Source organism: Mesitornis unicolor, unplaced genomic scaffold, assembly GCF_000695765.1.
Source record: "Mesitornis unicolor isolate BGI_N332 unplaced genomic scaffold, ASM69576v1 scaffold39919, whole genome shotgun sequence".
In the NCBI taxonomy this organism is placed as follows: Eukaryota; Metazoa; Chordata; class Aves; order Mesitornithiformes; family Mesitornithidae; genus Mesitornis; species Mesitornis unicolor.
In genome coordinates, this window is record NW_010207284.1 from 1 (window position 1) to 17103 (window position 17103).

At 38.1% G+C, this 17103-nt stretch overlaps 1 protein-coding gene across 1 annotated transcript in view; it reads right to left on the reverse strand.

The window, feature by feature from the left end:
• Positions 1–836: 836 nt before the first annotated feature.
• The window catches only part of LOC104546640 (putative RNA-binding protein Luc7-like 2), a gene marked incomplete at its 3' end in the record, with an annotated part of 20621 nt that continues 4354 nt past the window's right edge, over positions 837–17103 (reverse strand). Inside the window, exons 3-9 of the mRNA XM_010192078.1 lie at positions 8185–8283; positions 7183–7293; positions 6368–6511; positions 5123–5299; positions 2864–2955; positions 1963–1992; positions 837–1031 (exon numbers count right to left, since the gene is read on the reverse strand). Coding sequence (XP_010190380.1) covers positions 837–1031; positions 1963–1992; positions 2864–2955; positions 5123–5299; positions 6368–6511; positions 7183–7293; positions 8185–8280 — 845 coding nt within the window. The remainder of the gene's footprint in view (positions 1032–1962; positions 1993–2863; positions 2956–5122; positions 5300–6367; positions 6512–7182; positions 7294–8184; positions 8284–17103) is intronic.

Below are 17103 nucleotides of genomic sequence, written 5' to 3' on the forward strand. Positions count from 1 at the left end.
TATCTGCTCACACCTCACGCAGGTGGAATTTGAATTATAAACCCTGCACGTGTGGCCACTTCAAAACCAGATCTTTTCTCTTCTTGCACGTCTGTCAGGGTGTTAAGACTGGGCACCCTGTCCACTCTACTCCACTCAGATCTATGCCACGGTGGCTGACCTATGCAAGAAAGGAATCCTGGTTACGAGCATACCTCTCTACCAGATGCCTTGTGCAATTACAACGCTCCTCTAAATTATGTTTATCTCCATGAAAAATAAGCCAGCAAATCCTCAGTAGCAGACAGCAACTGCATAATTCAAAAGCAACAGCCCCAAACTACTCTCTGCAGTAACCCTTCAATGAGGTGTAGAGCCGCTTCCCTTGCAGAGCAACATCTTCAGATGCAATGCAACAAGTTTATTTTCAGGCATATGTAAACTTGGTTTTATCTGGCACAGTACAACAGATGGGGTCCAGCACTGGGAACAAGAGCCCAAGGGAAAAACCAAATGGATGACAGTAAGATGACTGCTGATATCCCTGGGTTGAAATGCAAGTTCACTTTCTACACTGGAGGAAGCTGGTAGTATTACCAATTTCACACCAATATCTTGTATCACACCTCCAAAACAGAAATAATACATAACCCTATTACTTTAATTTAAAAAAAAAACAACACAAACAAAAAATCCACTACCATGTATCAAATCATAAATATGCTAGGGTGTAACTGAGATCTGAGACAGTTTCAAAATGTGTTGAAATTACCAAGTGATAAATGTCAACTTCATTTAGTGCAAAAATTCTCATCAGGCATCTAGGAAAAGCCATTTATTTGTAGTTCAACATTTACCTCTTTTTGGAGCTGCGTTCTCGGCTTCTCTCCCTGGAGCTATGCCTGCTTCTATGATGGCTGCGACTTCGGCTGCGGCTGTTCGAGCGAGACCTGTGACGATGGCGTTTCTCCCGGGATTTGGAGCGAGTTCTTCGCTTTCGTTCCCGGGAGGCTGAGCGAGACCGATGTCTGCGGTGATCTCGGGACCTAGATCTAGGAACAGAAAGGACTTAAACCAGGCACTGCATTCACCTAGCTACTCTGTCAGTGTACTCTGAATATTATGCACCCTACGCTTAAGTAGATCTGTATGGAGAGTGGTCTGCAGTGTTCAGAGCTATTGCATTGTCCCATCACAGGCAAACAGACAGAGAGGGGAAAGCAACATCAGAAATCAAACAAACTCCTTCGGGACTAATGCAGACAATTTTACAGTTAATTCATGACTATATGTATGATTACGGCATAGCCAATTCAGGCTTCTGAAATGAACAAAATATATGGTAAGAATTTACTTTTTTAAAATTATAAAATCTTATATTTATCAGACAAGGCAGTAGAACTTCATGATGCAGTGGCAGAGATCATCTGTCAGAACCTATGTACTATGTTCTGAGAACACAGGACTACTATATCCTTCCCCATGGCTACTAGAATAAAACTAGTCTGGAAGGCTCTAAACACCACATGAGTTCATTATTTTCTTTCTTTAAAAAAAAAAAAAAATCACTTTGCAGTAAGACCTTACTGGTGACCTTTGACTGCGTAGTTTAAGAAAAACTCATAGTATCAATGGGTCATCTTTTTAGAGTTAACCTGGTGCTTAGGATTTTTAAAACATGGGTTTTCACCAAAAGGTATTAACCACAAGCTTCTGTTTTGAAAAAAAGAGCAATTCTCTGTGTTCCAAGAATTATTTGGGACAAAAAGTTGCACTGTAGTAGCCACAAAATAGATATACACATATAAACTCAGTAGAATAGTGATAAACAGTGTACAGACACAGAGAGATGACTACGTAACAGAATGCTCTATCTGTAGAGATGGGACACCTGAAAGTAACAGCACTAGACAAACTTAAGATGTTCCAGCTTGTGGAAGGCTAGCTTCACTTATGGTATTCCTTATCTGCAGATATATATACCTTTTGGTATGCTTGCTGTGGGATCTGGACCTGAAAGAAATGGAAAACAGTAAATCAATTTTCTTACAGAATCTTGTTATCAAATGAAGTGCAATTTTGTAATAATAGACCAAACTGTTGACCTGTTACTGTATTTCTTATTTTACTAGCAATTTTTAAAAGGCCTTTTACTTCATATTAACATCTTTGTAACATTCATCAGGAAACACATCCCTCAGGCAACTGTTTTGTGTTTGTTGTTTGTTTATTTTTAGCTCACCTGACTACAAACCCAAACGAATACCTAATTTGCTTTTTTATTCCCACTCCTCCCACAGAAAACGCTTGCAGTTCAAGCCAGTGCTCCCTTATTTCTTGTCAGGGACATATTATCAGACTGCAACAGATTTCAAAGCTTACACTGTTAACCTCTGAAGCTGACATGTCAAGAGAACTGCAGTTCAGATTCTATTTCACTCTAGCCCCAGAAGGCCTGGAAGCAACTATTTAATAGAACAACAGGGAATTACTTTCCTCAGTCATGCACTCAACTACTTCCAACAAGGAAAATTTCTACCATCTATAAGGAAAGCATCTAACATCTAACAGATGCCAGAAACTCACATGTGTGTGAGGGCTCACACCCTCCACATCTCAAAACAAAGGTACACATATGAAAATTATCTAATTTAAAGTCTGTCTATTCAGGTACATAGAAACACTTCTATCTGTGGTTTTTAAAAAGGCTTTCTATGAAAACAATTCAGGTTTTAAGAATTAGATATGAAATTCACTTTCAACCCTCATATACTTCCAAGGAACGCAGGCTTTTGTGATTCTGCACATTTAAAAACATGTATGAACTACATCATAGTTTTCCCATTGAACTTACTATGTATATGCAATTAAAACAGATTCGTACCTCCTTAGTTTCTCCCTTTCTTCTCTTTCCCCCTCCTCTCTACGTTTCAGACGTTCCTGATTCCGTTTCTCCTGTTTATCAGCCACAATCCTCTAAAAGCAAAGGAATACATTCGTTAAGTTACATTTCAAAATTTCTCAGATGAAGGTGCTAAAAAATGATCTAGACAGTTAACATTCAGTTCTTTCCCTCACATATATGTCCTTTCCCTTGTGTTATATTATTCCCAGTCTCTTCCTCAGTGTGTATATATATTTTTTTTTCCTCCAAGAAACAGAAGTTATTGCAGAAGAGCTGCAGCAAACAGATGGGTGCTACACAAAGACCTGAAATACGTAGAGTTATATTACATTTTCCATGAAGGAGAATTCAGAGCAGTAAGTCATGCTTTTAAGGCAAGAGTTTCCATGCCAAACCTACCATATTTTGGCCACTGGGGAAAGGTAGAAAGAAACCATAACTGGGAGAGCTAATTGGTTTATTAACTCCTTCAGCCACATAAAGAAATCCTTAGTCTTAAAGGACTTGGTTGGGCTGATACCTCGTTTTGAGGCTATTGTGAACATGAGACGTATCATTAGAGAGGATGGCCCCCAGGTTGAACTCACTACTACTGGGGACAAGGCACGCTCAGTAGAGGGCCCTTAGATGTGGAACTCACAACTGGAGATCTGGCCAAACCCAAGTCTCGCCACCTTCTGGACATGATGCAAGAAATTCAACTCTTTGTAAAGACCTTCTTCTGAGATGTGGAATTGCCCCAGCAGCATCTTGATTAGATCCCTGAGGAGAGCTCTGAGGAAGGAGGGGATAGTTATTGTTTTCTTTTTTTGTTAGCGAACTACTTCAAAAGATTAATTTATTGATGCTTTGGGAATGTGAAATAATTATCCATGCATTTTTTTTCCAAATGGTATAAATAATCAGTTAATTCAACTCTATGTCAAATTATATCTACACTTCCTTGTACAGAATCAGTAATTTAACTACATCAAGGTTTCTTGTTCAAATGACTCTTTGCATAATTTCATGGAGGGATGGAGGAAGCACACACAATCTGCTCTAGGCACCTAAGGTTTAAGTTACAGTAGCTATATTTAGGAGCCTGAATTGCCAATACAGTCAACAGAAAGAGTTGGGCTTTCCAAAGCGTAAGTCACAGTATCCATGCAGAACAGCTGGAATATTATGAAATATAAACCAAGCCAGTTCACTCAAACTCAGTAGCAGCATTTTCTGCTTTTAGGGCTCCAACTCATTTAGCTGTTGTATTCAGTGATTTCTACAGTTAAATGCTTAATTGAGCCTTCAACTCTGTAATGCACATAAGAAGTCTGGAATATAATTAGAGTAAACCTTTCTTTCAGCACATGATTTCTGATCAAGATAGTGTTGTTCAGGATAATATTCCAACTGGATTTCAAATCTTCAAGCTATAAAGAATATGCAACATTCCCATAACAATTATTTTAATTGCTAGCCTGACTTTGAGACATACATCTTTCTGTACTCTGAATTTGGATAGCTACAGCCTTGAGTTGATGAAACTTATTTATTTTATCTATTGTCACTTAAGCTTAAAAGCCTTCAAAAATTGCTTTTAAAAAAATCTTATTTATTTTTTGGTACCTAGAGAATAAAAGTCACCTCCTAATCTTTGGCCAAATAAAATAAATTGAATTCTAGTCTTTCAGCATACAGCAGACTGTTTGAGTAACAAACATTTCTGTAGATATTTTCTGAGAATTTTGGCACATGTTAACACAGTTCTTATGTACTGGTACCAAAACTGAGGATTTCAACAGCAGCCCTATTAAAATTTTAGTATAATTAAATAAATAAAATATCACTCACTTAGGCCCACTATATATTCTTGTATTTTCAAAAGTTTCATTATTACTTTTAGCCAATCAACTGGTTAAAACTAAAGTTCATTTGCCTATCTCCTATGACTCCTAAGTATGTTTCAACATCCCTGTTGTTCAAAATAAACTCCTGTATTTTACAAGTGAAATGGAACTCATGTTCCCAAGATGCATTACTTTGAACATGTGTTTTAATATACCTCAGTGCAAAAGAGGTTATCTTATCAAATTATCCAGATAGTTGATATTAAATTAGAATGTTTAGTGTGTTGTAGGCTAATGAAATCCCAAATTTTAAAATAATATGAAAAAAAATGCACATATCTAGAAAGAAATATTCCAAATAATTAAGTAGGAGGACACACATACACACAAAAATGTAAGAATGATTTACCCTGAGTTCCTCAAGCTTCTCTCTTATTTCAATAAATCCTAAGTGTAGTTTTCCTCCAAAGTGGTCAGCAAGTCGTCGGTCATTGTCATGAAGACCAAGGTAAGCTGAGCACACTTCACAAACCCGTAGCTTCTGCTGCTGAAAGCTGGAGGCAGGCATAGAATTCCTGTAGACTTCCTAGGAAAAAACAATTGACTAACTGTTACTTCTCAGTGCACAGAAATGCAGAGGTAACACTTCACCAGAGATAATACAAATTGATAACCAGATTCAGTGTACACCAGCACACTGTTCAGTTAATTTGCACTAGTCATAAATCAACTGTTTCATTAAGATTTGAGGAAGGTTCCTTATTTTTAAGATTGGACATATTTAAAAGCAGGACATCAGCAATTGGTTCTGCAAATTAAACAAAGTGAGGATTATTACCTTTACTTAAGATCATACTACTCAGAAAGATGGACTTCTTCATATGCAACAATAAATACGTTAATGTTACAATTGCTATGTTAAAATATTATGAAAATATTACACCAGTTTTAATTCTGAACCCAGCTTAACAGTAGTAGTTTCCTGAGAAATGTACCTGCATTTTAAACATTAACTAAATGAGTTATCTGAGCAAAATTTATCAACAGACACTCAAACAACAGACAAGCAAGACTGCCAGCAACCCCTTCTGGCACCATTAAAACAATTGCAGATCTTTGTTTCTATAAATTTAAGTGTCTTGGTGATGAAACACGATGTAGAAAAGCTCTTGCCGAGTTCTGCCACCTGAGCATTACAACAAGGACCATTTTGACTTGTCTGATACACAAACCATTGACTAATTATCTTTCAGTGAAGACAATGGTTCACTTCACTGAGACTTTCCAGTACAAGCCACTTCAGGACACCACAAGGCATAACACGGTTGCCACGGCAAGAGCCGTGAGACCCAATGAGGTAACTCAGTCCACCAAACACAGACAACTGTAGTGTCCACAGACACAACTGGCCAATACAGCTAAACTAAGACAAATGCATCATCTGTGGAAAGGAGTATAATTTTAATAGTATAGGAGTGTATTTAAAGGTAGACATTTTAACTATACAGGATGCAGCAAAGCAAATTCTTTAGTTTTATATGAAGCAAATAGTTAACGTGACAGCAGACAAGAGACCTTGCATTACACAGATGCCAGCCAATTTAATATTGGACTCTGCCCTCTCTATTCCCCAAGTCTCACACAATCAACTTACTTCTGCTTCTCTCTTCTTTACCCGAGCCTTCTCCACTTCATCCATCACTTTTTGAGATTCTTCCACATTCCCATCAGCTCCAAGCTGTTCTACTTTGGCCAGCAGTTTCCCAATTTCTTCATTCAATTCATGAACTCTTTCAGCCTTGGAAAGACAAGGAAAGGCTTTAACACAGGAAACTATTTTAACTATGGAAAACAATCTGAACTACTACTGATTCATTATATGCAAAATCAGAAGGACAGAATTAAAAGAAACACGGAGAGGTAACTGAGAAGTTTTAGCCTCATGTGAAAAACACACAGAGAAAGGCTGAGTTACCAAGTATGTGTACCAACTCCAAAGCAGGATTTCATTCAGAAACATCAAGTAATTCACACTGCTGTCTATACCACATAGTCTTGCAAAACTGATGTTTGTACAACTATTCCTCCTAGCATGTACATATATGTGCAAAAAATTATAAAGCTGTTTGTTTTTTCTTTAAGTTAGAAGACCTAGAGAAAAACACATCAAAATTTTGTGTACTTTATGGATAAAGTTTTGATCAAAAAGTGTAAGAATTACTATCATTTCTATGGCAAGGTATCACAGAGAGTCAAGCTTCCCAAGCTCAAAAATACCAGAGAGGTCTCTTCCCTGGGCTCTCCCCTCCATGCTTTAAAGGCATTTTTGGGAAGGAGAGAAAAAATAATCTTATTTTTTCCCCTTCTCAGTATGAATTCTCATGTTGGAGAGCTTGCCAAAGCCTTAAGTTGGCTCCTTAGAAAAACAGACCTCCAAAGAGACTTCAGTAACTAGTTTTACATGCTTACTTTAGCTGCAACTTCAGCACTGATCTCTTCTTGGGTTTCTGCTAGTCTTTTCTTAGCCACTTCTGTTCTCCTGTCACAGTCCGCAATAAATGACTGCAGGTGGTCCATTGCCTAAAACATCAATAAGAACATTGATCAATACTGTCAAGAACATGAATATTTCATTAACATTATCACTTTCCAGGTTTATTAAGACTTAACTTTTATAAGTTTTTATTAGTGAAACCTTTGTAAAACAATAATCTAGCAGTTTATGGTGACTAATCACGTATTACCAATACATAACATTTTAAAAATTATGATCTACACAATGTCATAGTATTTGCAGAAATTTGGAAGTGAATCTGTCTTAAGCCTTCTCTAAGAAGTAGTGAGCATTTCTAACATCCATTAAAATTCTTCAAAGGATATTCAGGTTCATGTTACCCAGCCAATACATGCAATATTGCAACTATTTACAGAAGCGTTTAAGCTATTAAGCATATTAGCACCATCCCTCCAAATCTCAACAAAAAAACCCTAAAACCAACCCTTTTTGTCCTAGTAATACCTAACTTCCTTTTGGGAGTTCAAAACTGTATTACTCAAACTATGGGGTACTGAGATATGGCATATCATTTGCAATTCCCAGTACAAAATGACTTTCTTCAATAAGCATAGAACTTAAGACTCTCTTCAAAGTATACACAGCCTGAACATTTGCTTGCTATCTGGTATCAGTAAGACAGCATCCAGGTTTATGGTAAGTTGTTCTGTGGAAGGCTGTTAAGAGTTCTGCCTAGAGATGACTACCAACACAAATTAAATACTCGCATACAGTCATGAAGAGGCATGTTATCCTTTATGTAACTGTGCCAAGGTTTTTGCTGCCTCTTTCTATAAAACTGCTTTCCAGAAAGTTTTCCTTCTATGTGTACCAAAAAACTTAGCTTTTGTTGCTCAGCTTATCTACCTAGGTAAACAAATTATGCTCTTTCTCCACCATTTAGACAAAATACATACATCAAGCTCGAAGAAGAAATCCTGATCTTTGGATGCTATTTCATAGTCTGCCCTTAATGCCAGGTCATGCACCTTCAGACATTCTCCAAGGTCCATTCTCTGCAAAGAGACAGAGGAAAAGTGGTGTAACTTTTCAGAAGTGTTACAAGGAATTAAGTTAGCGTGATTTTGTTAAAATGGTCAAATATTCTGAAGCAAATCATCTCCCCTGTGGGAATGAAAGAACATTTTAATACAGCTATAAGACAATAAAAGATCTTTAATAAACATGCATGAATCAGGAAATAATAAAAGCAGACAGAATGAACAGCTTATTTTACACGGTGCATGTTTGCATTAGAAAGTATCATTAACGTCCTGCAAAAATGCTGTTGTACCTAAAGTGACTGAAGTGGAAACTGACTTAAAACAGCTTAAAAGAACCAAGTTCCCTGCAAATAACTGGCAACTAAATAGTCAAATGCTTGATTTGAGTTGTCTGCACACTCTGTGATAAGTGTTCCAGTTACATTCATCACCTGAAATAGCTACAACCACAGCACCAATGTAAGTGCTGCTTAAAAATAATTCTTGAAGCATTTCAGGTAAGATAGCCAAAAAACTAAATTCCAGCAAAACATTTTGCAGATGAGTGAAGACGAGCCGAGTCTTGGACTATGCTCGAACCAGGGAAGAAAAAATACAGCTTTTATAAATACTTGCAATCCAAAACTGTTCTAGAAAAGGCAGGAAGGAAGCATGAACCTAAACTAGGCTGCATCAGTAATCTTGCATACAACATCACTAAAGAGTGTCCAGAATCTTATTAGGTACAAATACTGGTTTTAAATTGAAATTTGCATGCCATGCAGCATAAGGAATTCTTATTCAATCTGTTCCTTGAAGGTTTGTTTGGTGACCAAGACAGAGCAATACGCGCGCACACACAAAAAAAACCAAACCAGACCACAATCAACAACAACAAAATCCACAAAACTCCCCAAAATTATTTGTAATGGAAACAAAATTGAACAAAACCAAGGCACCGTCTCTGCAAAAGCACAGGCTGATGTATCATTGAAAGTCATGATTATTTGCATAACTTAAAACCAGCAGAGTTTCAGTTAAGTCTGCTGCTGCTACTGATCACTTAATATTTAGAAAAAATCAATCCTTTCCTAACAGTGAAAGCACATAATGAAAGCTGAACTCCGATGGGAAAAGCTGCTAATGTTTTAGTTTAGTAACAGCTTTAGAACCAAAACTAAAATGAATAACTGGTGTTGTGAGCTCTGTAAATAAAAGATGAGCGTCAACTCAGAAACCGCTGCGAGTCATTTGGGTCTGAGCCACGTGAGTAGGTTTGGGGTTTTTTAATAAACAAAATACTTGCATTTAAGTAGCAATTCAAGCCTCAAGTGTAGTAAAAAAACAAACACCAATTGCTTTCAACTTCTCAAATCATCAATTAGATGTTCCAACAAGTCCATTAACGTAATTTTTATGGAAGTTGTTGGTTTATTTCAAACATTAGAGACAGAAAACACATTGTTAAAATACAGAATTTTGAACTTGAAAGTTTCTGATAAACTGTAGTTATTTAAATACCCTTCTGCTGCCATTAATCTGTTTTTCAGAAGCCATCTGATGGCACTAGAGAACACCCCATTCCAATTTTAAAGATTAGCTTTTCTTTTTGCAACTACGTAGGAGCTCAGCAATTTTGATAAATGCTGCAAATCCACACAGACCTTGAAGCTGAGCAATGTATTACACGTCTAATTCCAAGTCATTAGATGCCAATGTTATTTAGACTGCAACATTCTTTCAAGAAAGCAATACAAGAGAACGTTTTAAAATGATCTGAAAATCAGACACTTAAAATCCTCTTAAAATTGAGGAAAGCTTGTCTTCATGCCGATTCATCACTTGTACTGATAAGATATTCAAGGTTAAACTGCAAAATTCAAGAACAATCCTGTTTTAAGTGAAGTACTCCAGTTCTAAATGTATAGATAAGGCTGGTGACACACTTTAATAGATCTGAATGCAACGACAACACATCTGCTACAGCATCAGAAAAACACCATTTTAATATGCAATCTACATACACTTTTGAGTAAATGCATGCAATAAACTTCCAACACAGTGGACATGAGCCACCAATGCGCATCTGCAGCCCAGAAAGCAACCGCATCCTGGGCTGCATCACAAGAAGTGTGGCCAGCAGAGCGAGGGGAGGTGATTCTGCCCCTCTGCTCTGCTCTGGTGAGACCCCGCCTGGAGTACTGCATCCAGCTCCGGGGCCCCCAATATAAGAAGGACATGGAGCTGTTGGATCAGGTCCAGAGGAGGTCCATGAAGATGATCAGAGGGCTGGAGCACCTCTCCTACAGAGACAGGCTGAGAGAGTTGGGGTTGTTCAGCCTGGAGAAGAGAAGGCTCTGGGGGGACCTTATAGTGACCTTTCAGTATCTGAAAGGTGCCTATAGGAAATCTAGGGAAGAGCTGTTCACTAGGGCAGTAGCGACAGGACGAGGAGTAATGGTTTTAAAATAGAAAAGGGTAGATTTAAGTCAGATATTAGGAAAAAGCTCTTCAATATGAGGGTGATAGATCACTGGAACAGGTTGCCCAGAGAAGTGGTGGAGGCCCCATTCCTGGAGATATTCAAGGCCAGGCTTGATGGGGCTCTGAGCAACCTGATCTGGTACCAATGTCCCTGCTCACTGCAGGGGGGTTGGACTGGACGATCTCTAAAGGCCGCTTCCAACCCAACACATTTTATGATTCATTCTAAAAAAACCACCCCCAGAATTCACATGACGCCACCATGACACATTGTTCACTTTACACGTGTTTTATGCTTCTTTTCCCTCTCTTCAGGCTGGATTTGCCCTCATCAGGACAGTACATTTTCTGCTTTCTTCTCTTCTTACTGGGAATTGTCAATCCATAGCCCAAAAGGACGGTAATTACTATGAACCAGCATTTCTACTGAAAATCTTCACTTTATCACTGTGCTGTGCCATCCCACACTGGCACATCTGCCTGGGTAAAAAGTATTGTAGCAAACCAAACCAGAGGCAATTTGTCAGCAGCGCACCTTTGTCCGACTTGTCAGGCAGCCACACAAACAGATGTGCTGACAGTAAATAGATGGCAACACAACATTGGACTTAAGCAGCTAGGATCTCTTACACTATCAAGATACCACTTCAGAAACTCTTGAGTAACTCCAGGAAATTAGCGGCAATTTTGGTGGATGAGGGGGATGTTAGGGAGGATTTCTTTTTGTTAGATGTCTCAGTCAGAAGACAGGAAATTTTGGCTCCCTTACCCCTCTGATCCAACAGAGTACAGCCTTATAAACACTCACGTGGCGTAACAGGGAACAAGAACAAGCCTGTACAAGAGAAAAGGATTCTTCTTCATTAGCTTTGCTGCTAAAGAAATCATATCATTGCTTGAACTGCTCTTTAACACAGCTTCTACCAGTCTTGGCTAATCCTTTGAAAGCACCTTCCCAGAAATATTACTACTAAATGTCTTTATTAAAAGTTGTATTAGCAAACTCCAATGTAGAGAGACATTTAAAAACTCATTTAAAACTCTTAAACCAGTTTGCATTATTATACGCAAAATCAGACTAAAAAGCACTTCTGCTGGTATAAGTCATCCATCACCAGGCAAAGACAATTCACCTTGGGGATGATTCACTGCTGTCAAGTCTGTGCAGGATCAGAATTGCCAGGGACCTTAATAAACACAGAGCAGCTTGTATTGTAATCTGGCTCGTAGGGCTAGCTGCAAAGTCCATGGACAGCAGATGGAAATGGACAGAAAATACAGTAAGACACATTATTTTCATTTTCCATGTATCCACCTTGCAATTTGGTGGCAAGACATACCCTCCCCACAGGCAAAGAACAAGCAGTGGCAGTCAGCCAGTCAAAGATCAATCACGTTTGAAACAAGATGGCTAAGACGGAGACTGATGTTCAGACATTCAGCTGCTCATGAAGGCTTCAAAAGAACACACACAAACTGTTTCACTGTCCATACACTGACTTTCAGACAGACTTACATTACTTAAGGTGATTTGCAGAGGAGTCCTGATGAGTAAAGCAAATTAAAAAAATGTGAGAACATCTAAGTCCCCAGGCCACGTACAACTAAAGTTTACTGCATATGTGAAGCCGTGCTTTGGGCTTTTTGCAGTTACTGCATTTTTACTGAACATTAAAACCAGAAAAAAACCCTACATCTTTGGAGAATCTTTCTGACAAGTGAAAGCTATTGCTGAAGATTAGTCTAGAAAATAGTCTAGGCAACCACCTGCAAAGCAGGAGAGCAGGAATCCTTTGCTTCTGCTGAGCTCTGCTTAAGAAACCAGTGCCTTCTACTAGCAACGTGGTCTTTTCTGTAATACGTTTTTTATTTCTCAGTGTTAGACAGGCAATTAAAGCTACTTGATTTCCCAGAGCTGAGGTTTAGACAACTGGTCTTTCATTCCAAACAACCTCATACTGAAATGATTTAGTAATCATAGCTGTCATCCCATCCACAAAATGGATCGAATGCCTTTGGTATTAATAAAGAAATATGGATTACATACATTTAGTTCAACAATGATGCACAGCTCTGCTCCAATCAAATGGTACCAAAAAAAAAAAAAAAGGACAAACATGTGAGTTAAGTGTAAACAGACAAGGAAGAGCTGGCTGAGGACCTGGGCAACAGAGAATCTGAAGAGTTTATCTGCAAAATAAATGTGCACTTGGTGTAGCTGACACTAATAACTGAATCAGAGACTCAACTCTGATGTGATGCTGTTTCTGGAACATGAAATTAAGAAGGCTTTCTTTTCAGATCTTGAGCTACCCACAGCAAAATTCGCATTTTGGTACTTTTACAACTACTACATAGTCCTTTGACATCAGAGATTAGATTATTAAATGTACTCTATAAGGAGTGCAAAAAAAACAGCGCAGAAAAGCTAAAGCTACTTAAAGCACGGAGGGCTGATTTTGAGCCAAGTGTGACACAGCAGCACACACTATCAATGCTTCTAAAAAAAGCATGCATTTTTGATAGGTTTTGAAGTAAGATATTCTGAGCAGCGCTTATGTAGAGAATTCTTTCTAGCTATAAAAATACCCATACCAAAGCAGTTCACATTCAGCAAGATTTTTTTTGTTTCTTTATTTGTTTGCTTAGGAAGATCTGACATTACGGAAAAATTTCTATTGGAGGAACCAGATCTCTCCCTTTATCAAACTGTCAAGGCAACTACTGGGGTCTGCATGGGAACACCTCTTGCTACTGATAAAAAGCAGCTGCAGACGGACACTTTGCTGAGATCTTCCTTATAATGGAACTCACTTTTCATCTGCACTGACCATTTTGTTTGACAGATTATTCTAGACTTGTGATAAAGCCCCTCCTTTCTTGCAGGCAACACATGCTCAGAAGGGAAGCCTTTAGGATGAGTGGGCAATTTAAGTCCTCAGACTCCACTAATGGTGTTAACTTTTGTAGAACTTCACTAACAGGGAAGAAATACTCAGCTAAAAAGAGGCAGAAATTATTAAGTTACTAAAGTCCTCAGCAACCACTGAAAATCCCAGTTATCTTCAGAAGTGTAATACTTTAATTTCTAAGACATTTCTCCCTTTAACCATATTCTCACTTCTGAAGACCTCAACTCCTTAGAATGGATCTTCACTGAAAGGTAAAGCTAGCAGCAGCCTTTCTTATTTTTAAACGAGGAATTTCAGTGTTTACCTATTGATTGGTCTTATAGCCTGACTATATAATATTTTAACACTGAAATTAAATAACACAAAGTAACAAAAAAACCCCCTCACCTAGATTAATTAAACCAAATCAGTTCACTTTCCTGGCACTGGTCAAAGAAATTAAGAATACCTTTCAAGAGACTGATGTGATCACTTGCTGGGACAACAGAGTGCTTTACAACTCATCACCACTGGGCTGAAGGCTACAAATTGAGGCAGCTTATGGAGCTTAATTTAATTTGATTTGCAAAGCTGAAGCATTTCACATGCTCAAATCAATCCCAAACTGAAAAGCTGATGTGCTCCAGCAGAATGCTTGCTTTTTGTAGCACTACAGCAAATACTCACACTGGCACACCTAGGTTTTAAGCATGGAAATAGTTCCAGTGAGCCCATTGGACTACTGGGAAAGAAATCAACTCCAGATTAAAACACCTCACTAACACCTACCTGCAAATGTGTGAACTATTCAAACTTCCACAGTAGAAGGAAATCTAGACAGTACAGCCAGTGAGCCTAAGGGGATTCAGCCCACCTTGAGTGTGATGCTCAGAGGTGGATGAACTCAATCTTTCTTTAGGCTCCACTGCCTAAATCCCTTCTGACTCTAGTGCAAGCTCTGACACCCAGCGCTTCAGCTGAAACCTAAATTTAGATGTCTTAATCTGGAGCTGAATTCCACCCCTAATAAGCTTAAAGTTAATCATGTATTGAAGTACACTGCTACACCGAGGACTCAATCAATAGGCTTTTAGTCAGCAAGAGTCCTGAAGAGCTGAGTGCAATAAATTCATGAGCACCTAAAGATATGCTTAACTGCAGGACTGAGCTGACAAAGCATACTTTGAGGTCTGTATAAATAAAATCCAAGAAGTTACGTTCCTCAACAAATACACATAAATACAAAGTTAATTCACTGAGCAGAAAGGAGTTTCTCAACTGTGGTTTGCAAGACCACATATGGCATTTGTGATTTTTTTTCAACAGGGGAAGTATAACCAAACTAGTTAAAAAAAACAGATTGGGGCTGAAGGGTGTTGAACTGCTTGGGCTCTCCAAAGATAGCTAGCAGGTATAGATAGCAATAAATATTGAAGATATTACTACTTTTAACCTTATTAAAGGTATGCGCTTTAAATCTCCCCACCTTCTTGTTTTCATTGCTACACAGCTGTTCATTCAGAAACACAGAAAGAGAGAAAACACATTCTTACACCTCGTGTAAAACCTGCTGAAGACAGCACAGAGCTTACACCCAGAGAATGTTGCTTAATAGTACCATTACAGGGGAGTTACCCAACTCCTACATATGTAGCTTCAGGCCTAATCTCCTAATACAAATAAAAACAAACATTTTTGTAATGTTTCATCATGCTGATGAAAACTAAGTCAAGAATCAAGGTTTGGAAAAATCCTCCCCCAAAAAACCACAAAGCTGATCATCAGCAACTATTAAGGACAAAAATACCCAACCAAACAAACAAAAAGTTCAAACTGGAGTAGTTAACCCTTTAAGACAAACAAAAAAAGCTAAATTTAAATGGTAAATTATTCAGTGTTCCAGTGGCCAGGGTTGACAAAGTCTTAGTAGTCTCTCATTATAACATTCTCAACTTGAAATGAATGAGCAAACTCTTAAACCACTGACTTACGCATGTGAACCAGCACCCAAGTGATCATTCTGAAAAAGCAGAGCAGTAACACATAAAAAGTCAGTTAAAAATAGAAGAGCTTTTGAGAGGCATTGTCAAAAGCAGGTTCTGAACACTGTTCTACAACCCTGAATACAACTTCACTTCTGTGATTCTATCAATTAGCGCCTCACACAAACTTCAAAACACATTTCAAATAAAAAGATAATCACAGAGCACAACAGCTTTGGAATTAGAATTTGATAAACTGAAGGAGAATGCTACCATTTTATTTTTGTTCTTGTTTTTGCTGTTGGGACTCACTATTCTACCTACGTCTTCCATGTAGTCCATTATTTTCATTGCCCTTAGAAGCAGATCACAAAAAAAATCCAAACTTGTATTTTCCGCCTCTCTCTAAAAAGTGACACAAAATCATCTCCTGCAGGCACGGAGACACCTCTGACTGCTCGACTCAGAATTTTCAAGTCTACAAAACCAGAAACCTAGTAGCACAAAAACATGTCCCTAAATAAAATGAAACAATATAAAATAGGAATGTAACCAAAATATCCTGATTTAAGTAGGTAACAATTGAAGCTCATTAACAAGTCTATCCAGAAAAGAGGAGGAGGGTAACGGCTTTAGACTTCTGAGTAAAATATTTAGGGTTCCTTTAAAGACAGCTGTATTGTTCCTTTAAATAGAAACTACTCTGAGGAAGCAAGACACAGAGAAGTGCAAAAGCAAGCTCAAAAAAGTAGGAAGCTGTGCATTGTTGCCAATCCAGACAATGGAATTTTCCTAGTAAAACTCAACATCTAGTCATTTGTATGGATGCTTTTTCCTGAAACATTTCTAATGTTAACTGAAAGGTAAACCTGATCAAAGAAACCTGAGGCAAACACCTACTGCAAGTGTTCCAGAGAAGTCTAGAAATAACAAAATACTTCACACAGTTTTAAGCACAGGCATCATCTAACAAGAGAAGAGAGAATATATGCAGAAATCTGGACAACGAAGAGAAAGTCTCCAATCTTCTAAGAAAAGTACACATGCACTATTTTTACCAATATATACTCCAGCCTAGGGAAGATGATTTTACTGTCAAGGGAAATCAATTCCTCCGCAGAGTTTGGGGTATTTGGCCATTAAGGAAAAGAACAGACTAAATTAACAAAGCCTACTCAGATGAGTCATTCTGTTTGTCTTGCGTTATCTGTGAATGTCCTCCTTGAGTGCTTTTTGAAAGAGTGGGTGGATTGGAATAGCACAGAAGTCTGCAGTTTGCAGATGAAAACAGTAATACGCAGTTCATAAGAACGACACAGAGTATCTTGTGACACAAAAAAATGGCAATTTATGTCCAGTGTTTTACTGATAATCCAGTCAATTAAGAGATTTAACGTCATAACATGTCCCCAGAGAACTTATTCTTCAGAAACATAAGATTCTGGATTGGGGGGGGGGGGGAGAAAAAAAAAAAACCCACAAAACATGCTACCCCC